Raw genomic sequence first — 24277 nt, forward strand, 5'->3', positions numbered from 1 at the left:
CAAATGTATTAGTGGATTCATTTTTCGCTTTGTTAATGACAGGATATACCATATCTAACTAATGACTACTTTTTAAGAGGGGTAGTGTGGTAAAGTACTTTTCAAGCAAAACAATACACCTCAGCTGAAACACTTGAAAAAACCGAATCAACTAGGCACCTTGGCAGTGGGGCAAAATTAATCAAAGAGAGATGTTTCGAGGTGAAGGAGGTTTCGAATCTGTCTGTACCCTTTGTAATATCGAGATCTCTTTGGGTTTTAATCCGTCTTCTTCCCCTGTTCCACCTGCAGTTCCAATGTCTTATGGCGTCGATTGAAATGAGCATTACAATTGTCCTTCCGATTGAAAAATTTGCAACATCCTTCAGCTGGACATTGATAAGAACCCGGGGATATATGAACACTTTTCACATGTCTCTCCAAATCGACCGTCCGGGCAAAGTGTCCATTGTATTTACAGCCTTCCCACTTGCACTCCATCGCAGCTGTTTGGTTTGCCTCCCCGGAAGGAAGAGTTTCAGTAGACCTTGCAGTTGCTTGATCACTAACGAGAGTGTCGATCATCCACTCGGCATCAAGGGGATGTACATTTAGATTGACGTCATGGTCATTGCATACTTTTTCATCATCGGAAGTCCTAGATATAGGCACACCAAGCGTACAGTTGCTAACTCCATGTCTATTCCCTCGGCTGTGGGTTGAATTCTCGGTAAGAGCACCACAGAGGTCGGTGGTCTCGTTGATCAGTCGTCCAGTTATAGATGGAGAACTAGCCGATGTATACAAGTCGTACGAAAGATTCGTGGGGCAAAGATATCCATCATCAAGATCTGCGAACGTAGGTGCTGGTAGCCCGAGAGTAGTCTCGGGGTAAAAGTTCCGAGTAGAAGGGTAAGGAGGTGGTATTGGAAATCCGGAGGCCCAGTTGGTATTTGGAAGTCGATCCATTTTTCTTTCTGACTCTAAATTGACAATTGTCAGTTAATAATGTCTTCGAGTCCTTGCGCTCTTCAACCTCTCATAAAATTCTTACTTGTTTTGAGATACTCCTCTCGTTTTGGTAATTCAAATTGCTCAATTACTGATGAAATGATATTCTTGAGCAGTTAAAGTCTGCAAACAGTAGAATGATTCAACCCTGGAATGACCATAAAATCTGGCGGATAATAAGTAGGAATGTATCCTAGAAAAGGCTTGCCATGACTGTATCAAGTTTCATAACTCAACTGCCTCTTTCTTTTATACATCGGGGCAAGAGCTTGAGGTATGTGGCTTCAGCCAATAGAAACACGAGCCTCAAATGTTGCTAGCGCACGCCGATCGCCGCGCAAACTACGCGTATGATTTTTCTTACGGTCATAGTAAAAGGAAATCTATGCACGGACTAAGGCAGTGCGACCGGAATGGTTCTAGCGAGGCACTTGCGTCTAGAATACTACGATAAGCCGTTAGGAGTGGTTTGGTATCGGCCAGTGAAACGTGTTCGTCGCCCTAAGTGGCTTAATCACGGATCGCTCACAAGCTAGGGACGACGCAAGAAACGAACAAAGACGCTCAGGATCGAGCTTTTTAACGACCAACTGGAGCCATGCCCGTCATGATTCGCGAGGCTGTCCCCTGCATCATGATAAAAGCATGACCCACACTTGTCTGCCATGGCCGACGTACTCTCAGCCCCCTATCCTATCTGACAACAAACGCGGCAGTGGAGTCTCACTAGAATCATTCTGGCCACACCAACTCTGTACTTATTTGTCGAACTTTAAACCACTATACCAAAAAGGGCGCAACCCTTATTTAGCAAGGATTCTAGTTTCTGACATTATTTCGCGCACACCGCTTGAACGGCGCACCCCGATTCCCATACAAAACTGGCATTTTTGCACCCTAACTATTTCGCCCCTTTTATGAGAAAATATAGTGTAAAAATGATATATAATATAAAGCTAATTTTATATATTCTTAGTTTTACTAGATAATTATTAACAATTATTAAGATAATAAAGATGTATTAGAAATACATAAAATAATAATTATTTTTACATTAATCCTATTAATATTGAAATATCTTCTTACTTATACTATATAATAATTACAATATCAATTTAGGCTATATTTTCTAATAAAAATGGCGAAATATCAAGGCCCAAAAATGCCTGCTTTATATGGAAATTGGGGTGCGCCGCTCACGTTACTGTACAGATACACTGTAAGAACGCAGATATGTCACTTTATAATTTGTGTGAATTTCTCCTTCTGTTAGCTTTCCCGTGTTAGGTAAGGTGCTGCGTTCTGCCAGGGCAAGCGCCTCTCCCGATCGGGCAGGCGGTCTGTAGAATACTGAAATTTGTAATGTACTGTATAGTATTAAGAGTACGTTTTACATTTTACATTCTATCTTATACCAGTTGACAATCAGAACCCTGTTGGCATCTCTTCCTATGTTAAATAGCCGAACGGAGACCTTAGTGCCGTATTAATAATTATTCCGGTGTTGCTTTACATAAGATGGAACTAGCGGCTTAGATATTTATCCTTACGGATTCTGCGTTCGATTTGGGATGTCGTGATTGCTTTCAAATAACTTCAACCTGAATTAGCTTCACTGGTTCCTCTTCCTGTTCCTTCCCATTACCATAATATTACTCAGCGATGGAAATAGACTCGTTTTTGTCTGCACACGAGATTGGCGAAGGCCTTCCAGTGTTAATAATTCATGGTTGGGAGTTAGATGGGAAGGCCGAGGAGCTGGACTTTGAGCCAATTTTCACAAAAGCACTCCAGACTAGTCTTCGCCGGATCTATGTGGACCTTCCAGGTATGGGAAAAACACCTGCAAATAATATTAAAGATCTAGACGATATATATCTTCGCCTGGTGCATTTTATTGATGCTCGGCTTGGAAAGTCAAAATTCTTAATTATGGGTTCATCATGTGGTGGCTACCTCGCCCGTGCACTCGCTCAAAAATACGTTGATCAAGTCGACGGTTTACTATTACGAGTGCCGCTTATCGAACCAAAGGACGACTTGCGTGATCTCGATACCTTTCAACCATTGGTTCTAAATGAGCAACTCATGTCGAGCCTATCAAGCGAGGACAAGGCGCTACTCGGAGATATTCACATCCAAACACCTACTTATATCAAGTCTCTTAAGGCAAAATATGAAGCTATACTTCCAGCATTGAAAGCGGCAGACAAAGAAGTGCTAGATCCGATTCGGGCAGACCCACAGCGATACCAGATATCTCATGCTTCAGACAATACGCATTCCAAGTTTTTGGCGCCAACACTTATCCTATGTGGTCGACAAGATGAGGTTGTGGGTTATCGAGACAGCCTCCGCCTGCTGGAGCTCTACCCGCGATCGACCTTCGTTGTTCTAGACCGCGGTAGACATGACCTTCCTGTTGATGAGAATGGGGTTTTTGAGGCTCTTGTTCGTAATTGGTTAACTCGGGTTGATGAGTGGCGAAGTTATACAGATAAATAAGAGCATCTCAAAGCATTCATTTTGACCTGTGGACCTTTTGTGCCTAATGAGAGTCTGCCTACAGGTGTTTCCGTACAACTTCCAACTCCTAACATACATAGTCCTTAAATGATTTAAACCTTTCTCCGTGTAGGGTACCACCCAAAGAAGTTAAAGGTAACTATAGATACTCGAGCAACCGCAGGGCCCATGTTTCCAGCACTCTATCTTCAAACCAATCATCTCATTTCGTAACGACAGCACGCCGTCCTTAAGCTGTGCATTGTCCGAATTGATTATTTGATGTTGGGGTGGGTTGGTGTAAGGATGGTGCCTGGAGTTTGGAGTGTTTGGTGTCGGCCAGTGAAACGTTGTGATTTCGGAGTCGTGCGTTGCTAGTCTGTGACGAAGCGGGGGGCTGTTTTGGCTTTTGGAAATCCGAGTTTTTGATATACACCAATGGGGACTGCTAGCTAGGAAGCGAAATGCAGCCGCATGCACAGACCAACCCGACATTGGTTGGACAAAACTTTATGGCCCCGCTTATTTATATAACTGGCATGTCAACTGCAGCTTTTCCTTAAGAGGAGAGGTTAGCGTATGAATACACCACCACATTTATATAAAGAGAACCGAAACTTCCTTTACTCTCTCATTGACTAATCATGCCTCGCCGCTGAGAGCTTACTGCCTTGAGCTAGTAGAAGTGAAGTTAGCTGGGAGCCTATCGCTGCCACGCACATGTAATTTACTTAACGTATGAGGCTAGCCTAGGCATCAGCGTCAGTGGGGCACGATCAATCGATACGAGAATAAAAAGGTCAAGCTGGTTTCGAATCTCTGTGTGTATTTGTTCATTCAACTTTCTCTGCTTCAACTTAGCTTTTTAAAGTATTCACCTCAATTATCATGCTCGGCCATGTCTCCATCCGTGTATCGAACCTTGAAGAGTCGGTAAACTTCTACCTCCAAACCCTAGCCCCTCTGGGGTTCGAAGTGATGCGCTTTCCTACCGTTGTTGGGTTGGGGCCAACTGAGAAGCCTCAGTCAGCACCAATTCCCTGTTTTTGGCTCCGCGAGCATACACCTGGGCCCGAGAATAATCATTCACTTAAGCCTACTCCTATACATGTATCGTTCTACACCGCAGAACGTCAGAAGGTGGAGGAATTTCATCAGCTCGGTCTTGCGGCTGGGGGCAAAGATAATGGCAAGCCAGGAGTACGATCCTTTTTTCCAAATTACTATGGTATGTGGGATTCTTGAGTTTCTGAGGCAGCGATGGAAGGAAACTAATATCATCTGGTTGGCAGCTGCCTACATCCTAGATTTGGACGGGAATAATATTGAGGTGGTTTGTTTTACACCTTGATCTCTTACTATTTTAGAGTTCTACCGAGATAAGTACCAGGGCAATATCTAGATTAAAGATAAGGCTTTGATTGTTGAACACTTATTGTTCAATTTTGGTGGCAACTATTGTCATGATCCATTTGTAATTGAGCATGCTATTTAGTATGTTGAATAAGGATGTTTTAATTATGAAACATTATTTATTAGGTAATGCTATAGTATAGCTACTTCTGGAATAAATTAAATAAATTAATGGTATTTGATATTTATCCAAGCAAAAAACAGTGTTGATCAGGTTATCTGATACTAAACTTGCATAGAGAGTGGAGGATCCCTGTGTTAACATTGATGGGGTAACTATCTGTTCATGTGCGAAATCGTCACCAATGGGACTGCTAGCTAGTAGCGAAATGCAGCCGCATGCACAGACCAACCCGACATTGGTCGAGGAAGAAAAAAGCAAAAAGATTACTGCATCTACCCTGGTCGGTGACTAACGAAGGTGGGCTCAGGATGTACCCCCCAACCACAGTGTACAAGGCTTTTGGAACTGACCAATGAAGGCCTGGTGATGGCTGGGACCTATTTCCGGTCAAGTGAATTGTCACATTTAAAAGCTGCGTTTCCCTGCAATCTGCGTGCCTCAGAGCTAGAATCTCTATCATTTTGAAAGCATCCACAATGTGTGAACCGACAAAGGGGAAAAAATCTCGACTCAACTGGTCCGAGTTCAAAGAAACAATACGGACTTTGTACATTGATGAGAATTTGCCGCTCCGAGGGCCTGGAGGCGTCATAGAAGTCATGAAAAATGGCTACAACTTTTCCGCCTCGTTCGTGATAAGTGATACTGTTTTGATGGTACAATAGGAAACTAAGCGATTGCAGAAACTCGCAATACCAGAAACATCTGAGAGACTGGGGATTTCGTAAATACCAGAAAGGAGAAGACTTGAAGAAACTTGCTCGCAAGTGTCTTAAACGACAAAGAGAAGGCAAACCTGATCCTATCATTTTAATGAACGGGAAATTGGTGCCTAAGGAGAAGATGCGACGAATACTTTCAGTCTATGGATTTACGACAACGTTGGAGTCCTTCGGTCAAGGTAAGGATGCTCTAGCAACGTAAACTTTCGTCTCATAAGTTTTTAGAATCCAACCCCCCAACACCCAGCGGGTTTGAAATTTTATCACCTCAATCGGAACCCGGGTTTTTGGTCAATCTTCCATATTTGTCCATTTTACAATTTCAGGATCAGCTGGATATGATAATCAGTGAGTTAATACAACGGATCAAGGGCTATGCAAAGAACATTACTCTAACACATGACAGAACCTGCGATGATTTCCGAAAGAACCTTGGAAAATTTGTCTTTCTTCATCAAGCAAGGATATTACAGTTTAGCTAATACTACTACAACGACTATCATTGATTCCCTTGTACCAAATGAAATCCTGACTCGCTACGTCCTTGAGTCAGGATACGACCTTTCAAATGCTATCGCTAATGGTATTTCTGGTATCAAACAACTTTCCTGGGCAGGTAAGGAGGTTGAACATGTATGAGAAACTACAATGGCCTATTCAGCAACTTCTTAATAGCCTCTCATCTATACAAGGTCCTACTATAGACTCATTTGTTGAGAAGCTTTTCCCGCTTGCTATAAAATCTTGCGATCTCCTTGTTGTTAAGCGATTGTTACAGCTTTACGGCTATCCTCACGATGTCTACTTCAAATACGGCGCCTACGGGCGATCCATGCTGTTCACGCCTTTGCAACTTTCCTGCTTATATCGGGATAGGGAGTTAACCCAGATTTTAATCAAAGCTGGTGCAAATACCACTCTTGAGAATGGACTATTGGTGTTGGCCATATTGGGAGAAGATGGCTTTGATGAGTATTTGTGGAGAGAAAAGTATCGCCATGTCGATATCGATTTCATTAGAATCCTAGTGCAAGCTGGTGCAGACGTTAACTCCGCGTTTGGGTCCCAATTTCAACGTGGTAGAGAGTATACGGCCACTGCTGTTCTCATGGGTCACAACTCTCCTCTTACAGCAGCATCCTTACTTCATCATATTGATTTGGTGGATTATTTAGTCTCCCAGCACGCTGATGTTCACTTTCGACCAAATTGTACCTCCTCAGCCCTTTCAAATTGTATCCGCATTGACTACCATGCGTTTGATAAGCTGAAATTCGCGAATGAACCTTTAGTAGAGTTTGAGGATGAGGCGTTGGAAATATCACGCATCCTTATAGCCGCGGATGCTGACCCTAATGCTTCTATTCATTACCGTGGTCGGTCTTGTACGGTACTTGAGATAGCGATGAGAAAAGAATTGTTGCGGCTGGCAAGTTTTCTGATATCTGCAGGAGCTAAAGGGACCGAATCCTCATTGAGAAAATCCAAAAAAAGGGTGCCGTTGCCAAAAGATGTCATCCAGAGTTTTATAAAAAATGTCTCTGACAACAGTTTCGATGAAGTAGCTGCTCTTCTCCAACCATCTACCGATTTGGCTTCAGCCGAAGAATTGCCTTGGGGGGCTACTTATCGGGGGAACATAACTTTGCCCGACTATCCCATAGACCGGAATGTGCCTGTCAAGGGTTGTAATGCGCTAATGAAGGCAATTGAGACGTGTGCACACGACGGCCATTTTGAAATTCTGTCTCGCCTTTTTGACGTTGATTTCAGCTACAGAACAGTTGTGATTCAAAATCTTGGCTCCGCATTATACTATGCTGTATCCAGAGAACAAGTGGATATAGTTGATATGCTGTTGTTCGTGGGAACAGATCTGGAAGTAAAAACGGAGCTTGGCCAGACTGCACTCATTGCAGCAATCAATGCAAAGAACACAACGCTGTTTCAGAAACTAATGGATGCGGGAGCCGCAGTTGATTTGGACTTTCATTGCAACAATGACCACGCCTCACCTAGTTCTATTTTAGTGGCAGCAGTAGAATGGGGAGAATATACCGTTATAAGTACACTTATTGAAGCAGGCGCGGATGTCAACGCCTTGGGTAGCAAACGTTTCTATTCTGGCAAAGATTTATCTTATGACAAATGCTGTGATTGTACAACTCCACTTGGCGCTGCACTCCAGAGGAAAGATTCAATAATGGTCAAATATCTTGTAGAAGCCGGTGCTTCTGTCAACAATCCTCCAGACTGTTTTGGTGTGTCGTCCCCACTTTCAGAGGCCATTGAATGGGGAGATATTGATATCGTTCGATACCTTCTTAATCAAGGCTCCGATACCAGTGATCATGATGCCCTTCAGAAAGCAATTCGAGTGAAAAACACTGAACCGATCGAACTCCTCCTTAAAGCAGGCGCAGATCCAAACACTACTGTTCGGCTCCGCGAATACTGCTCATATCAATATCGATGTGAAAAGAGAACTCTACTTTTGCTGGCGATATGCAAGAATCCTCCAGCTGTAAAGATCTTTTTGGAAGCGGGGGCCGAAATAAATACACTCGGGCCTGGAATAAAATATGCCCCTTTGCAACTGGCCGCTCAATGTGGAGGTTTAGACACCGTGCAGACCCTGCTGGACTATGGCGCTGATCCGAACTCCACTGCATCGCGAGGAGCTAAATCCACCGCCCTCCAGATAGCATCAAGAAAGGGAAACATTCAAATCGTACGGCTCCTCCTTGAGCGTGGGGCAGATGTTAACGCAGCGCCAGCGTTAAGATACGGGGCGACGGCACTTCAGTTTGCCAGTATCATGGGCTTTCTTGGAATTGCACAAATTCTTATCAAAAAAGGTGCGGACGTCAATGCCCTACCAGCACCATTTGAGGGCAGAACCGCGCTTGAAGGAGCGGCTGAACACGGTCGTCTGGATATACTCCAGTTGCTTTTTAATGCTGGTGCGCAGACAACCACCATCTTCGAAGTTTATTATGAGAGAGCGCTTCAAAGAGCGACTAAGAATGGACACAACGTGGTGAAACGACTTCTTGAGTCGTATCACCAATCTAACTTACAAACAACTGAGGACGTCTCTAACTCAGAATTGATGGATGTTGCAGATATGTTGGCGCTAAATGGATGGAACAGATCATGAAGGAGCTCGAAAGCGTGATGACTGCTAGATGCGTTGACCTTCTCCATCCACTCCATCTAAACTATCTCACCTCAATTATTAGTAAGATTGGGTCTACTGTTTGGGGCTTCATTTGCTGCTAGTCCGGTCAGTATTGATATAGCCAATACAGCCGACACCTGAATATAAATTAGCCATCTATAGGATTAAATTTATACGACTGAATTTTATAGAAATCATTTATATTTAGATATAATAGGACTCTATAGAAAGTGTGAGTATATTTCTTATCTAATTTTCATTGGAATTAAGAAAGCATAAGGGTCACATTTCCTATCGGGCATAATGTACTATCTAAGGTACTATTCTCTGAGAACAATGGGCCGGTCTACCCGTGAGCCTGCGAGCTCAGGCACCGACGCCAGAGATGGTAAGGGAAGGGTTGTTGTCGAGTCTTTATGAACGACGGCTATAGGGAGAGAGCAATAGAGCCGAAGAAGGAGAGTGGAGCTACGGATGCTCTAGGGAGGGTCGTAGATAAGGTCGTGGAGTTTGCGAGATAGATTGGTTGGTATGTCCATCTAAAGCTAACCCTGAAATGCGTTGTTAGAATACTATATTAACTGAAGTGCTCTTAGCTTCCTAGTCCAAGCTTTTTATACTGTTTGACAAACTCTTCAAACAACTTGTTAAGCCCCAGCAGGTTCAACGGGTCCTTATCACCATCCTGATCCATAAAACAGAGCATGTTACGAATTTCGAATGTAATAGCCAGCATGAAACCCAGCTCAGATTCCATAAAAACTTGTTCCCCTGTATCCGAGTCGCCAGTCTTCTCGTTCCATTGCTTTGAATATTCCTCGCAAAAGTGCCTCTTCTCCTCTTCTGTGTAAGGTCGGCAGTTAGCAATCTTGTTCTCCTCGTCAAACCACTTGAACATCTTTTGCAAAAAGTGCCCACCAATGTCGAACGCTCGGTAATTCTGAAAGACGAACTCAAAATCAATGAGGACAATTTTGCTTTCTCCTTGATTGGGGCTGTTCTTCACCAGCACATTCATGAATTGAACATCGTGGATGCACCATCCTTTTTTTCCTTCGATGGATTCCAGCCTGTCTGTGACCCGTCTTAATCTGGACACAAAGTCATAATCAACGAGATGGTCCATGCTGACTCCTCCTTCATTCGCCAGCCTCTTCAGCTTGTTCATCTTATGATACCTTGCAAGCTCTCTGGTGACTGCATCGTAATATGACTGAATCGGGTTTTTCTTCAGTTGTGTCTCCATGGAGTGAAATACGGCATGTCCTCTGGCAACCTCGGCTCGGATATTTGCGTCTTCCACATCTTCTGGCTCCAAACTGCGTGCGTCCAAGAACTCGTCGACCCTTCCGAAAGTGCCATCCTGTGTCTGAAAAAAGCCATACACCTTGGGGCCAAGACCTGATTGGCCGTAGTCATAGCATAGTTGTGCCTCTTCGTGCTTATTTGGAACCAAGTGTTTTAACACCTCAATTTCTCCATCAAGTGCGCCGTGGATCTTGAGGAATACCTTAAGAGGTTCTGAATGTGTGTCACCCTTTGGATTTGGTCGTTCTACTACACAATTTGTGTTTGCGTATCCAGTTTTTTTTGTCACAACGAGCGTTTCTGGATCCACATTTGGCCACTCGCTGGTGAGAAACGTGCCGACAATATCTTTGATCATAGCCTTTGTCAGTGAGCCATCTTTTGGAATAGCCAGAGGGATGCTTGTGCAGGTTGCCATCTTGTCGTGCCCTTATGAGACAATGATAATCTAGAAGGTGTAGTTTTTAAACAAGTACTGCAGACTAATAGCAGACATAAGATGGAGACAATCTTTTCACATCTGCGATAGAACGGGGCTTATCTATTTGGAAAACCCCCTGATGAAATTCCATACAATTGTTTTAGATACAAAAAGGCACGTTCCTTGTTTGTGCGTCATCCGCCGAGGTTTGTGAGTCATGCATGCATGGAACGTGCTCTGTGGACACGACACCCCATGTTACTAGTCCCCAACATTGAAGAGGGTCCCCTCCGAAATTACCGTCATGACACCCCTCCTATGAACAGCTCAATTAGACACAAAAAGATTCTCAATTTGAACCCAAGAAGGGTCTAATATTCGTACTTTTGTTGAAATTCTCACGCTTAACTCTAGAATATCTCTACAGCGTTACAATTGCGTCAACAATGTGAAAACAATGTGAAAACAATCAACCATCCATTCAAGCGAATGCAGTACTACCTACATGTAAGAAAATGACCGAAATTAATGACATGGCCCATGAATGACAGAAATGATGACTAGTTCAGGGTCGAAAACATTGGTGGACCATGACATATGACTCACATTTAGGCAACCAGTTTTTGTTTTCAAGTACGCACAATCTATTTGGCCAGTTTCCTTCAAAATGAGGGATATGACTTCTTGAGTCGTATCACCAATATAACTTGCATGCTGCTGAGGATGTCTCTATCTATAGACGTTGCAGCTATGCTAATGCTAGAAGGATGGAACAGAACATGACAGGACTTGAAAGCGTGACGGCCGCGTGACGGCTGCTAGATGCGTTGGTTAGTAAGATGGGTCAACTGTTTGTAACTAGCTTCATTTGCGGATACATGCACCGATATGGCCGACACACCCGAATGTAGGTGAGCCGCCCATGAGGTTGAATTTGTAAAGCCAAATTGCACCAGAATTACCTATATATAACCAATACTATTCTATGTCGTTTAAATCATTCATGGTTTCAATAGGATATGCATTGTAACGCTATCGGTGGATAGGATGATGTTAGGGTTAGACACTTCAAATTATATACTGCAATATTGAGTATTGATCAATGGATGTCTAGAACGGCAATGATCGTGTAAATAATTGATAGCATTAATTATTAGAACCACATTGGACCGTCTATGTTTATTAATTTTCTAACATTCAAACCACAAGCCAATAACTATGTATAAGAAACATCGCCCAACTGCACAACAAACAAAACAATGTTCATGAAGCCCATGCCAAATAAAGTAAGTTTCTTAATATATCGATCGTTATAATCGAAGGAATTTTCACTTTATATCGTGCCGCCATTGAGACCTAGCATGTCAACTAGTATTAGCTCCGAACCTGTTAAAACGGGTAAACCTCTTCTTCTTACCTGCAGCATATGCAAGATACCACGTCCGCGTGGCCCCGCCATCAATCCAGGTCAAGTTAAAATTGGACTGTTTGAAAAACGCATACGATTCTTGTGGATTGGTAATGGCTCTGTTCGCGTACAGCACCCCTTTCCAGCCCCCAGAGGCAACGGCCGAGGCTGGATCGCAGGCTTGTTCGGCAAACATTGAATTCCACTCTTGCTCAACGAAGCTTTGGTTGCGTGTGTAGGCTGATGAAGGGAGGAGGGGGAGCATGTGAATGCTGGTTTTAGTTAGTGACTATCTTATAACGATTGATATGTCGGGTGTATGCTTACCCTTGGATGAACTCGAGGTTGGTGCCGAAGTAGGTTGTATGATGGGCCTTGTTTTCGAAGAGCTGGGGGATGAATTAGCCTGCTGCACTAAAATAAAGATCGGTTTAGTACTCACAATACCAGTCACCCTGTTGCCGATAAAGTCTCGGGGTTGATTGAAGTTATTGTCTTCCATCAAGAAGTAATTGCTCAGACTTCGTCGGAGGATAGCCAGCATCAGATTTCCTCGTGCTTCCATACTCTTATCACCACTCGTCTTCCCCCACATCTTAACGGCGTAGGCGAACATGGCATCTTCCGACGTTGATTCCTCATCCTTACCATCCGCCGACTCGAAAAGTCCCTTAGCCCAAGAATGGCCATGGAACCAGTCAAAAGCACGCGAAAAGGGGAATGAAGGGTCATTTGATGCGGAATTACCAGCATCGCGAACCAACATATTCACCCACGCCTTATTCGCGTCAATCCAGGATGGGTCTAGAGCGCCAATTATGGCGGCGGCATGAATGAAGTATCCGTAATGGAAATGATGGTCATTGTAACCGCCGTTCCCGAAGTCTTGGTTCAAATCATTGGTCACGAAGGCGGCGCTGGACACGACGCCTTTCCACACATTATCGTAGACTAACGGGTATTGCTGTTGGTTGTCTACGAAGCGGGCAAAAGCCTTTTTGAGACCATCAAGCGTCGCTGCGGCGGTCTGAGGGTCATTGGCGAGGGTATTGACTGTGTAGACGAGGGTTGCGAACTTGCTGAGAACTTTGCCGCTGTAGTACATACTGTTCAGGTTGCTCTGTGCGTCTACGTCTGGGGTCAATTCAGCCTTTGCAGAGTCCAAAACAGTCTGAATGACATCAGGAGAAAGTTTCGAAATGCTGCCAAACGAGGGTGACCAGGGCGCGAAATCCATGTCTACTGGAAGATTTGGCTCGGTCATAGTCCAGCTGTCTGCCAATAAGGCAGTGGCGTTTCCCTTGGTTGTAGTATGGAGTTGAACTGCTTGTAAGCCGCTCTTTGTATTGGCGTCAAACGATTGCATGTGGTGCGAAAAGGCGAACATTAGCAAGGGAGTATTGGTGGTGCTATTTCCTCGTTTCTCCCAGCTTAGCGTGTATGTGCCGGTGGAATCAGTCACGGCACCGGAAATAGTAGCAGTCTTTGCATATACGCCGGCTGATTGGTCATAGACTGCCTCACCTCCAGCGCCAGCAGGGTTCTTTGCGATTTGAATAGTACCGGAAAAGCCAGCAGGGCCTTGAAGGGTGGTGGTCGACGTAGTGAAGTTGAAATTAGGTGCCATTCCGTCGTCCGGTGTGACATACATGAGCCAATCCTTGCTGTCTTCGAGAGTGATTTGATATTTATAAGTACCTGGCCGTGGAGAACCGGCTACCACAACGTTTCGGAACAAGATGCTGCTTTGGATCTGGGGTTGCAAGCCAGAGTAAATTCCCGTTACAAAACCCATGCCCTGGAGAACAGGGAAGGTAATGCTTTGAGTTGATCCATTGGAAGGTTTTAGAATAACATCAGCAGAAAACCCCGTCATGCGGTCAGTGTTTAGAACACTTGTCTTCCCCAATTCCTTCGCAGACATGATAAGAGACTGGAGGCCAATAGGATTGAGGTAGTATTCAACAGGGTTTCCTGGAATGGATTGACTGGAATTGCCGTAAACCAATTGATTCATGTCGGTATGAGAAATAGCCATTCCCCAGCTTTCTGCTGCTCCTGACCCCTTTGCCCATGACAATGAATAAGGATGGGTAAATGATGGGGTAGTCTGATTTCCGAGGAAGAAATTTGCATAGAACTTGTTAGTTTCTACGGGAGACGTAGTGTTGACCTAGTGACTGTTAGTTATTGATTGTCCTTGCTGTGGCTACACTTACAATTCCAAGCTGTGGTACCGGATGGTCATTCTTAGTGGGAATGTTCGATGGGACGGCATCCAAAGACACTGTCTCGAAAACATCCTGTCCATTCATGCTGGCAGATTTGGCGGCAGATTGCGGAGTTTCTGTTGCGTGTACTGGAGATGCGAGGGTCTGAGTGGTAGACGCCGGAGTAGACGGCTGTGGTGTTCCCTGGCTTGACACAGAAGTAGGGTCACTCAATGGCAAAGTGACAGTTACAGTCTCTATAACGGTTGTGGTCCACTCATCAGAACTTCCAGTAGGAGATGGGGTTTCAGTTACAACTCCCGCATTACCACCGATGCCAAGGTCAATTGAAGGCAGAGGGAAGGGCAGTAAAGACGGATGTCCTTCACGCTCGAGCTGCGTGTTGTAAACCTACCGGAACGGTCAATATAAAAATCATGTACACACGTGGACAGTACATACACCTTTCGTGTCAGCTTTTAATACCCTAAAGGAGTTCTGAGGAGGGTAAAGTGTCGTGAACGACGTAGTGCTTTGAGCACTTTGTCCGTCGACCTAAACATTATCATTAGATAGGTAGCCAGACACATGTAACAAATACTTACAGATGAAGCTATTGACACGTGCTCACGTTTTTGATAGCAGGAAGCCACTTGTATGGCCTGTGACCATGTTAGTACGAAGGGAAAAAGCCAAGTAATGTGGCGTTGCATGATGAGGGTAATTCAAATATAGGATATAGCAAAATTCAGAATCAAATGAATGAAGATTCAGAGCTGTAATAAAATAATATGTCTATTCATAGACGGTGGTAATCAATTTGCGAAAAAGACAGACTCGAAAACTTGACAAAAGAGCGACAATCAATTGACGAGTTTGAATGAAACTCGAAAATGGTGGACTGAAAGAGCAAAAACAATCACTTTGCCGCGAACATGGACAGCCATCGAGTACAAGAATGGGCTGAGGACGAAAGAGAGGTATAAACCGAACGGTTTGTTTATTTCACCTACCGATATGAATCTTCAAGGAGGCTAGAGCAGCCGACTATAATGTGCGGAATGCGGGAGGTGCATACAAAATCGACCGTCTAGTAGCAAATACAGTTGTGATCCGGCAATCGTGGAATGTCCACGGCTGAGGGCTAGGCTAGAAAGAGCCCTCTGAAAGGTAAAATAGGTGAAACAAGAAGAAGTATGGAGGAGTAAGCTGCATGTAGTGGTGAGCACCATGCCCTGGCATGTTGGCCCGCCAATCGCTGTAGTGGGGAACCCCACCCGTGGCTAGTCAATCATGCGGTGCCTGACGATCCAAATATCCGGACCACAAAAATAATGAATATTATAATCAGTAGTGCATTTTCCGGGGAGAAAAAAAAAAAGTGTGACTAGAGGGGGTTTTATAGGTTGGTGATTTTAGTCTGGTTATCGGTTCGGTTCCATACAACTATAAGATGGTCATATCGAAGCCGAGACGGAAGATGGGAAAGAATTCTCTACCAAGAATTGTACACATGTAGATTCTTTTATTACTTGTTACTGAAAAATCTGTCATGCCCTTCTATATATATGATCGGCTAAGATTTTATTGAGGGATTGCTGTGGATGATTTCGGCTCTCGAGGTGGAAATGTATCAAGTGATTAAAGATACTTCTAGCAAACTCCCTTGATACTTTCACACGGTACACCCAAGTAATCATTAAGTGAGGACCTGCAAGATACTTTAGGATCCATCTGTATAGAGGATGATCAAGAAAGCGGCCGCTGCATGGGCTTGATGATGCCTTGCTTGACCAATACCCGGGGTTTGGTCGCCTCGTGGAACGTGTCCGATGTAGACCATTCTGGTCCAATAGGGAGACGAAGAGATCTCTCGTATTGCTGTTTGTTCTCGAAAGGATGCGGCAGTTGCGTAGCCATATACTTCGCATTCTAGATCGTGTTAGCCATGTACAATCATCCACAAAGACAATCAAAGATACCTTTTTTACTCGCTTCTGATTGATAATGACATGTCCCAGTTGCGCATCTTTACGCAGCTCGGGTTTGATTCCCTCAACTTTGGTCAGGAAACGCTTTTGCCTCTTTTGCTGCTTCTTGCTTATTCCTGCACCAGTCCAGTTGCCCCATCCCGGTAACGTGTTGTCAATAACCTGATCGCCTTCCTCCTCGATGGTTTCTTGTTTTTCTTTCTCGAACTCTTCGACAACATCATCTCCGGCGAAGGCTCTCTTCACGAGGTCATGGTTTTTAAGAAGCACCGGTACGCTGTCATCATCACTATCGCTTGAGTCGTTGTCTCGAGTTGTATGAGGCTTGTTGGATTGCACCTTCGACACACGTGCAGCAGCTTTGGCGCTGTCAGCAGAGGGTGCAACTTGACTAGAAATAGAAATATCGACGACTTGATCTGTGTTTCCAGTTTGGCGTTTCCGATTATTCCGAGTGCTTTGAACTAGCCAAGGATTCTCAACCACGTCATCTTCCAGTGAAGCATTTTTCGTAGCAGCCTTAGCATTTGCTGATTTGGTTGTCTTGGTGATACCTCCACGGCTTGACTTGCTATTGCCTTTGCTAGAAGCAGTATTTTCAAGCGTTTCTGTAGCCCCATTGATAGACTCTTCATCTTCAGACGCAACGGTCTCTTCAAATTCATTCTTGTTCTGGGGTGCCCTTGATTGTTTGCTTGCTTCAGTCTTCGATTTACCAAACCTTTGCCGTCCTTCTTGGGGTTCCGAGTCGTCAGACTCATCTTCCCCGTTGAGTTCCCGGCGAAGTTGTTTAATTTCTTCATCATTTTGCTGCTTTCTGTTTGCCTCGGCTCTTTTCATGAAACCCATTTCAAGTAATTTCGAATGCGGTCCTCTCAACCTTTCCGAGTCAGCATCATCGATCGTCTCTAGATCCCGGTCCAGTTTCCGGGACTCTGATTTAGAGCGCTCTTCTTCGTCCCAAATATCTTCCTCGTCCTCAGATTCTGAACTTGATGACCCCAGGTAGTCATCATCAGGTCTAACGCTTCGCCCTTCAATTCGCCTGTGTAGTTCTTCATCTCTTCTTGCCATATCTGCCATACTAGCCCGGGCATCTTCATCCCAAGCAGTACGTCCAGTCTGTTTCAGGCTTTTTGCCCATTTGCTCTCTTTGTGCTTAGTGCTCATTCGTGCTTCTGCTCTCCGTCGATCATAATCCTCTCCATCTAGTTGGTCAGGATCGACACCCGCATCGATTAACGCCTGTCTTTCTAATTCCTCTGCTTTCTGACGTTCCTTGCGATGAACTCGACGGTATGATTTACTTTTAATCTTCTTGATTCGTTTGGAACGAATCTCCTCTCTAAACAGCAGATCTCGACGCTTCCGAAGCTCCGCAGTGCGAGCTTGAACCTCTTCAAGTGACATCTTCCTTGTCTGTAATTCTTCAGCGGCCAGTAGTTGCTTTTCAGCTGATTTCTCGTTTGTTGAAAGGCCACTCTCGACAAGAATCGATTGTATGGTACTTTCAAGATCTGTTTGTGGTTTGACTGGGCCAAGACGGGAGACTTGTTGCTCGTGGGGATCCGGCAGAGGAAAGGATATATGCTCGGCCTCTCGATTTGCTTTCACGGTATCGATCCACCTGTTCAAAGTCTGTTTGCTTTTTTCAAAAGCTGCAGTGCGCTCGATTCTATCCTGTTGTCTTTTAGGTAGAGGCACAGTCAACTTTCCATTGGAACCGGTTTTCGATGACACCGCCGAATCAAGATGTTTGAGTGAGCTTTTCAATTGTGAATCCGTTACAGAAGACATGAGGTCTGAAACGGTAAGCTTTCGAGCAGATGTCAGGCCATATTCAGTGGGCGTAGCCTTTTCTTGCCCTCGGTTGGACTTTCCCGAACGCTCTTTGCCAGTGGCAGTTTGAATAGAACCGACAAAATCTCGGAGCTTGGCGAGCCCAGCCTGATCCCCAGCGTTGTCGTCGTCCGACACGGATAGGTCCGTTTCGTCCTCAATATCGCTCTCCTCATCCTCACTATCATCTTCTTGGCTACTGCTGTCCGAGCGGGTATCAGATAAGCCATTGGCAGGGTTCTTTTGCTTCGAAGGGCCGCTTGCAGCGTCCTCATCGCTCTCTTCTCCTATATTCATATCCCAAGCTGTGGCTAAGTCCACTGCACCTTCCCCAAGATCATCGTCACCTTCTTCGGAGCCAAATACATCGTCATCAGCGGCCTCTTCAGAAAGATTTACTTCTCGTCGTCTGTTAGAGCCAGGGTTTGGTTTCGGTTTCGATTTGGTATTTGTAGAGCTCCCACGAAAGGTGAATCCTTCAAAGCGGTCTTCATCACTCGACCCCAGTGCATCATCACTATCAATGTCGCTATCATCGTCGGTATCGACCTGCCCTACTTTCCATTCATGGCCATCGCTGTCGCTTCCGTTGTCCTCACTGAGTTCTGAATCGTCCTCTGTTCTCCGACGTTTCGTATCCGGGCTATCGCCTTCGTTATCTCGCTTTCGTTTGGAAAAATCTTCGACTTCGCCAAATCGGTGAGAAGGAAATTTTGCTTTTGTTGGAAATTGGTGCTCCGCAACAGCCAAGGCGTTCAGTCCACTTGCCTTTTTCCTGGGCTTTAATTTTGGAGCGCTTTTCTCTCGGGAATTCAGCACATGCGACTTTCGACCTGCCATTTTGTCCACGGGCTCCGTCACCACAGAACAAGAGAACAGCAGAAAGGGAGCTGGTAGTAATAATAATGAGCTCTTCCGATAAGAATTTTTGGAAGACGCTGTGGGGCCGATAATTTTCTGGATTAACTAGGGCTATTTTGGCTAGCGTCGTGTTCTGCCGGGCGGAAACTGCATCGTGATCATCGATTTTCCCAATCCTCTCCTGTGGTCTCCTAATATTGCTGTCACTGAACCCCAGCACATCGCAGCACCAACCATTCGACAGAATGAGGCCGTCACAGCCTTTGATGATGCGGCTGCGGCTGACGACCAAACAGGTCAATGGAGGCTACTACAAAGGAACGAGGTCCGGATCAATGGGGTTTTTCAACAAACACGGCGAGTACGTTATCGATTACCGCAAAGTGCGAACATACGCTGTTCCCGAAAATCTCAAGGATTTCAAGGTAAGTGGCTAAATCCATTCTTGCTGGTTTCCCATTGCTTACTTGCGGATAGCTCACTCCGTTTGTCACAAAAACATTCTCCAAGACGCCTTCGAAGTACAAGACCCCTTTGATGACGGGGAAAGACTACCTGGAGATATGGAAAACTCGAAACTATACAGAATACGAGAGCATGTTGCGATCGGGTGAAACAGCGGAAAACGGATCAGAGAAGTAGACGGGTTGACTTTCAACGAACTGGGAAGGGTCCAGAGACACTAAAAGAGAAAGAATCACCCAAACAACCTCACACACGTTTCGTAATACGAGATACCCTCGTATTACTTCCACCGATGATCGAGCAACAAGAGGACCTTTCATGACGTGCCTGGCAGAAAGAAGCTGAGCCGGATTTATTTGGAGACCAGGGTCCTTGTTTTATACCACTCAAAGCAGGTGGAGTTATAGGAACCAGGCAGCATGCATATGTACATTAATTTCCTGACAAGAAATACACTATTTATTACAATAATAAAACAAAATAAAAGATTGATGAGGCTCTCAATAAGCATAGTTATTGGATGAGCGATAAGCTGGCTGGCCGGGCTTATCGGCAGGCGCCGGCCCTTAGTCAGGCTGTGCAGCATCCCGCCTAATCTGTCATGCCATAGCTTCTTGGATCCAGCAACTTCTTCCGGCTTCTGACCTCATCCCTCAGCCTGCCGGGGCCCTGAAACGATGATACACAGGCTACCAAATGACTTGAAAGTATCGGTCTGCAGAATCTGTCTTTGGAAACTTATCTGTTAGATTGTCGACGAGCTATGTTCCAATCCTTCACCGGGAGCTCGCGCCGGCCGCGCCAGGTGAATCTCTCAGGCCGTAACATCAACCCTTTCGCCTCATCAGCATCCGGACGACCGACAGCACATGGCCACGGAGCCCAGAATACGCTGGCTATCGCGCAGCAGGAGCGTTTACTCAGACAACAAGAAAGGGCACGCCTCGGCGCAGCTCGTGTTCTACAGAGGACATGGCGGGGCCACCTGAGCAGAAAAGCCTCACGAGCGATGTGGAGAAGAGAGTGGGATAAGGCTGAACAAGAGCGTACAGGAACTGCGATAAGTTTTGAAAGTGGCGTGTCTGTCCAGACATATACAGTTATTCCATACTCTTCTTTAGACCAGTGCCAGGTGCAACTCAGACTGCTGCTACAGTTCTTCGAGACATCAAACGACCGCGATGCCTTCCGCCTCCTCTACTTTTCGCACGCGCTCAAACGAACCCTCGAGGAAGTGCCTACAATGTCAGCGGAGGAAGGATGGACACCACTTCTAGCCCGTTTAGCGAAGACGACTTTGCGACTTCTCCTGAAGCTTGCATCTCGTCCGAAAGATTCCTACTTCTCAGGAGAGGATTTGCTTGGACTACTTTGCTTTTTGATAGGCCTCATACCGAAGCAAATGGCGCAGCTTGCTAGTGAATATTATACAGCCATGGTGGCCCTGACAACCAACGCTGAGGTGCTTAGGGAAAAACTGAACTACTCCAAGGAGTCTCTTGTCAAAAGCACTTTAGCACTACTACAACCAATTACAGCAGACACACTCGGAGCTTATGAATGGTTTGCTCGGAAATATCTCATTATCCCGGACCTAGAAAGCCACCTTGGTCAGCTGGATACCATGGCATCGAATTTAAACTACAAACTTCTAGCAAAAGGTCTTGACGCTTACGTGCAGAGCTTGGATGGAAAGCAGCCTGCAAGTGATGAGCTTGAATCACGCCTGTGGCTGTTGGCTTACTTCATATACTTCCGCCGATCTGCGCTCAGTGGGAGCCCTACTCAAGAAGCCCCAGAACCCGAATTTGTCAAGGTGGTCTCAAGTCTTTTGAATTCAGTAGCCCTCTTTGTTTCGCGCCGCCTAGAGCCAGATGATTCTTTCGAATCTGAGGAAGCTCAGAAGTTACCATTGCCTGCATTTGTTGAGGAACAAATAACTAGCCTGGTGAACCAGAAGAATATCACAGGCTTATTGTCCAAAGTCAATCCCGGCACATTTGGAGACAAAAATCAAATCACAGAACTAGACGCATCAGAAGATGCAAAAGCTCTGGCTTCATATGCTTTGACACTTCTAAGAGTATTTCCTCGTCGTGGAGATGATATTCGAATGTGGCTCTACTTGGGATCGGCGACCTCAATGGGCTCATCTGCGATGCAAACAAATGCCAGAATTCCAGCAATTAAATATTTCTGGAACATCAGCCGATCAACTGATCTATTTGCGAAGATAAGTCGTGACTCAACACAGGTGCTTTCCTTGCTGCAGCCTGTGTCAGGGGACGACGCCCGGCACAACGTACAACGTCAACAGAGTTGGACGATAATTTTATTGTTCCTCGAACTATACACATTTTTATTAAAGGTCATGGATGATGAAGAATTCTTTTCCGGCGACTCACTACCAACGAAGATGGATATTAAGGTATCATGGACGAGGGAAAGTGCGTTGCCTTTGAGAGATGTGAAGGACTTGACGGTGTTCTTGAAAAATCTTGCTTTTACACTCTACTGGAATGCAGCAGATCTAGATGATACTCAGGGCCCTCAGAACTCTGCTGGCATCAGAAGCTATTTCACACCCTCTGTTTCCCAGGAACCACTACCTACCGTACGGGATATGGAGCAGAAAAACAAAGAAAAAGGATTGCCTGGGGTAACAGGAATCCCTCTAGATTATTTTAAAGGCCTAGTGACTGGACTTTTACGAGGGATTCATGAGCGCGAGTAAGTTCACTAACTCCCCACCTCTTTTGCCAAATTCATGCGCTTATAACATGGACAATAGTTCTCGCCGTAAATTCCTTCCAGATGATCACTGGCTAATGACCGCTCGCTTTGATATGGAGGGCTTCATCCCTACTGTTGTTGCGGAGGAAGAAAACCGATATCAGCTACAAGAAGACGAGGACCAGTATGAAGATAACTACATGGGTGAGGTTTCCGATCAATCTCTTGGGCTCATCGGCACCGGTCGTGCTCAGCAAGCACGACGCATAGAAGCCTTTAGACGCCACCAGCAACAAGCCGCCCGACGAAAACAGATGGAAGCGATTGCACCTAGGTTGGAAATTCTCAGGAATATGCCCTTCTTTATTCCATTTAGCACTCGTGTCCAAATTTTTCGGCAGTTTATTTATCGGGATCAGATGAGGCGAAGACAAGGCTATATCGATCCAGATGCATGGCGCATGTCTGTTTCTGCGGCATCAATGGGTCGCCTCATGAATGGAGGTGCCGCAGCGCAAGATATCCTCAGTCGCCATCACGCTAACATCCGACGCGATAGTGTTTTTGAAGATGCTTTTGATCAATTCTATGATCTTGGAGAGGGTCTCAAGGAACCAATCCAAATCAGTTTCATTGACAAGTTTGGTGCAGTAGAGGCCGGGATCGACGGTGGTGGAGTGACCAAAGAGTTCCTAACAAGCGTGACAAATGAGGCATTCATATCTTCAAACGGTCTAGATCTATTTGTCGAAAATGACCAAAACTCACTATATCCGAATCCAACTGCTGTGGAGCAACGGAAGGAAGTCTTACGGCAGATGGGAATCAAAGAGACAAGTCCTCAATTTACGGATGGCGTTCGGGATTTACTGAAGCGCTATGAGTTTTTAGGCCGCGTGATAGGGAAGTGTCTCTACGAAGGAATTCTCGTCGATGTTCATTTCGCAGGTTTCTTCCTGCTTAAGTGGGCACTCACCGGTGGCTCAACATCCGCTAGAAAAGAGTCCGCGTACAGGGCCAATTTGAATGATCTGAGAGATCTGGATGAAGGCCTCTATCAAGGATTAGTACGTTATTCTCAGTGACCTTATTTTAAAATTTAGAGCGACCACTAATGAAAGCAGCTTCAACTGAAAAACTATCCCGGAGACGTTGAAGACTTTGCCCTAAACTTTACTGTGACAGACACGGTTCCCATTCCAGGGTCCCAACCTCGCAATATCACCAAAGAATTGAAGCCCGGTGGCGCCAATATTGAAGTCACCAACCAAAATCGCCTGGTCTACATTTCTTACATTGCTCGACATCGGCTTCAAAACCAACCGGCGCTCCAAACAGCTGCTTTTCTGAAGGGGCTTGGTGAAATCATTCAACCTTCATGGTTATCCATGTTCAACCAAACGGAGCTACAAACTCTTGTTGGAGGAGACGCAGGCGAAATAGATGTGGCCGACTTGAGACGCAATACATTATATGGCGGAGTGTACACTATCGGAGATGATAACGAAGAACACCCAACCATCAAGTTATTCTGGCAGGTGATGGAGAGCATGCCGAACGAAGAACGTCAGAAGGTACTCAAATTTGTGACTTCGACACCCCGCGCGCCTTTACTAGGCTTTAGCAACCTTAACCCCCGGTTCAGTATTCGGGATTCTAGTGAAGACCAGGAACGACTTCCCAGCACGAGTACCTGTGTGAACCTCCTGAAGCTGCCTCGTTATGCCAACGCCCAGACCCTGAGAAACAAACTCCTTTACGCCGTTAATGCGGGAGCTGGTTTCGATCTGAGCTGAGCTGGCATTCCGCAGTTCCATTCATGCATACCTGTATGACGAGGGATATACATAGATTTCGGATGCATGTCGCATAGCCTTGGCGCTTGTTTTTCCTGTAAATTTCTTTAATTCGAGACAATGAATGCAATTTTCAACAGATTAGGCATGTTATCGATAAAGAGCCTGGAAGACCAGCTTAGAAAGAACCTGAACATGGAAGACTGAAGATAGTACTATATTTTCCATCTAAAACGCCACAGAACAAGTTGTAACCCCCAAACAAACTAGGTCACATCGAGTACTTAATTTAAATGTACATATTTATAAC

The 24277-nt window shown here is 45.2% G+C and overlaps 9 protein-coding genes across 9 annotated transcripts; 5 read left to right on the plus strand and 4 right to left on the minus strand.

Moving 5' to 3' along the window:
• Positions 1-11: 11 nt before the first annotated feature.
• Positions 12-1197, minus strand: BGW36DRAFT_374239 (uncharacterized protein). Its single transcript, XM_046215657.1, has 2 exons — positions 1034-1197; positions 12-962 (listed from the first exon to the last, which is right to left on the minus strand). The coding sequence occupies exon 2, from the start codon at positions 946-948 to the stop codon at positions 259-261; it is 690 nt and encodes a 229-aa protein (XP_046074191.1). The 5' UTR covers positions 949-962; positions 1034-1197; the 3' UTR covers positions 12-258.
• Positions 1198-2272: 1075 nt separating this feature from the next.
• Positions 2273-3849, plus strand: BGW36DRAFT_374240 (Alpha/Beta hydrolase protein). Its single transcript, XM_046215658.1, has one exon. It carries the CDS (start codon positions 2653-2655, stop codon positions 3493-3495), a length of 843 nt encoding a protein of 280 aa, XP_046074192.1. The 5' UTR covers positions 2273-2652; the 3' UTR covers positions 3496-3849.
• A 236-nt stretch (positions 3850-4085) lies between these two features.
• BGW36DRAFT_374242 (Glyoxalase/Bleomycin resistance protein/Dihydroxybiphenyl dioxygenase) lies at positions 4086-5098 on the plus strand. Its single transcript, XM_046215659.1, has 2 exons — positions 4086-4723; positions 4788-5098. The coding sequence occupies exons 1-2, from the start codon at positions 4384-4386 to the stop codon at positions 4844-4846; spliced, it is 399 nt and encodes a 132-aa protein (XP_046074193.1). The 5' UTR covers positions 4086-4383; the 3' UTR covers positions 4847-5098.
• A 218-nt stretch (positions 5099-5316) lies between these two features.
• Positions 5317-8981, plus strand: BGW36DRAFT_459655 (ankyrin repeat-containing domain protein). The gene is made up of 5 exons (XM_046222055.1): positions 5317-5660; positions 5716-5933; positions 5980-6102; positions 6161-6370; positions 6447-8981. The coding sequence occupies exons 1-5, from the start codon at positions 5509-5511 to the stop codon at positions 8912-8914; spliced, it is 3171 nt and encodes a 1056-aa protein (XP_046074194.1). The 5' UTR covers positions 5317-5508; the 3' UTR covers positions 8915-8981.
• A 237-nt stretch (positions 8982-9218) lies between these two features.
• On the minus strand, positions 9219-10878 carry BGW36DRAFT_374245 (choline/ethanolamine kinase). Its single transcript, XM_046215660.1, has one exon. It carries the CDS (start codon positions 10659-10661, stop codon positions 9528-9530), a length of 1134 nt encoding a protein of 377 aa, XP_046074195.1. The 5' UTR covers positions 10662-10878; the 3' UTR covers positions 9219-9527.
• A 1119-nt stretch (positions 10879-11997) lies between these two features.
• On the minus strand, positions 11998-14995 carry BGW36DRAFT_357152 (endo-1,3-beta-glucanase Engl1; the record flags this gene model as incomplete). The annotated part of the gene is made up of 7 exons (XM_046213853.1): positions 11998-12050; positions 12082-12344; positions 12400-12461; positions 12515-14245; positions 14292-14693; positions 14745-14837; positions 14888-14995. 7 exons carry the CDS (start codon positions 14993-14995, stop codon positions 11998-12000), a joined length of 2712 nt encoding a protein of 903 aa, XP_046074196.1.
• Positions 14996-16031: 1036 nt separating this feature from the next.
• BGW36DRAFT_291915 (Utp14 protein-domain-containing protein) lies at positions 16032-18952 on the minus strand (the record flags this gene model as incomplete). Its single annotated transcript, XM_046210877.1, has 2 exons — positions 16032-16214; positions 16265-18952. The coding sequence occupies 2 exons, from the start codon at positions 18950-18952 to the stop codon at positions 16032-16034; spliced, it is 2871 nt and encodes a 956-aa protein (XP_046074197.1).
• A 197-nt stretch (positions 18953-19149) lies between these two features.
• Positions 19150-19918, plus strand: BGW36DRAFT_374249 (50S ribosomal protein YmL27). The gene is made up of 2 exons (XM_046215661.1): positions 19150-19398; positions 19451-19918. Exons 1-2 carry the CDS (start codon positions 19219-19221, stop codon positions 19613-19615), a joined length of 345 nt encoding a protein of 114 aa, XP_046074198.1. The 5' UTR covers positions 19150-19218; the 3' UTR covers positions 19616-19918.
• Positions 19919-20201: 283 nt separating this feature from the next.
• On the plus strand, positions 20202-23967 carry BGW36DRAFT_292680 (IQ and HECT domain protein; the record flags this gene model as incomplete). Its single annotated transcript, XM_046210926.1, has 3 exons — positions 20202-22168; positions 22230-23238; positions 23296-23967. 3 exons carry the CDS (start codon positions 20202-20204, stop codon positions 23965-23967), a joined length of 3648 nt encoding a protein of 1215 aa, XP_046074199.1.
• Between the last annotated feature and the right edge of the window lie 310 nt (positions 23968-24277).

The sequence above is a fragment of the Talaromyces proteolyticus genome, assembly GCF_021365285.1.
Source record: "Talaromyces proteolyticus strain PMI_201 chromosome Unknown BGW36scaffold_4, whole genome shotgun sequence".
NCBI lineage: Eukaryota > Fungi > Ascomycota > Eurotiomycetes > Eurotiales > Trichocomaceae > Talaromyces > Talaromyces proteolyticus.

Coding starts and splice junctions, on each gene's coding strand:
- BGW36DRAFT_374245 (XM_046215660.1), bottom strand. CDS start 10,661: ATGGCAACCTGCACAAGCATCCCTCTGGCTATTCCAAAAGATGGCTCA.
- BGW36DRAFT_374239 (XM_046215657.1), bottom strand. CDS start 948: ATGGATCGACTTCCAAATACCAACTGGGCCTCCGGATTTCCAATACCA.
- BGW36DRAFT_459655 (XM_046222055.1), top strand. CDS start 5,509: ATGTGTGAACCGACAAAGGGGAAAAAATCTCGACTCAACTGGTCCGAG. Junction 5,934..5,979: donor GTTGGAGTCCTTCGGTCAAG/GTAAGGATGCTC, acceptor ATAAGTTTTTAG/AATCCAACCCCCCAACACCC. Junction 6,371..6,446: donor CAAACAACTTTCCTGGGCAG/GTAAGGAGGTTG, acceptor CATCTATACAAG/GTCCTACTATAGACTCATTT.
- BGW36DRAFT_374242 (XM_046215659.1), top strand. CDS start 4,384: ATGCTCGGCCATGTCTCCATCCGTGTATCGAACCTTGAAGAGTCGGTA. Junction 4,724..4,787: donor CTTTTTTCCAAATTACTATG/GTATGTGGGATT, acceptor TCTGGTTGGCAG/CTGCCTACATCCTAGATTTG.
- BGW36DRAFT_374240 (XM_046215658.1), top strand. CDS start 2,653: ATGGAAATAGACTCGTTTTTGTCTGCACACGAGATTGGCGAAGGCCTT.
- BGW36DRAFT_374249 (XM_046215661.1), top strand. CDS start 19,219: ATGAGGCCGTCACAGCCTTTGATGATGCGGCTGCGGCTGACGACCAAA. Junction 19,399..19,450: donor AAAATCTCAAGGATTTCAAG/GTAAGTGGCTAA, acceptor ACTTGCGGATAG/CTCACTCCGTTTGTCACAAA.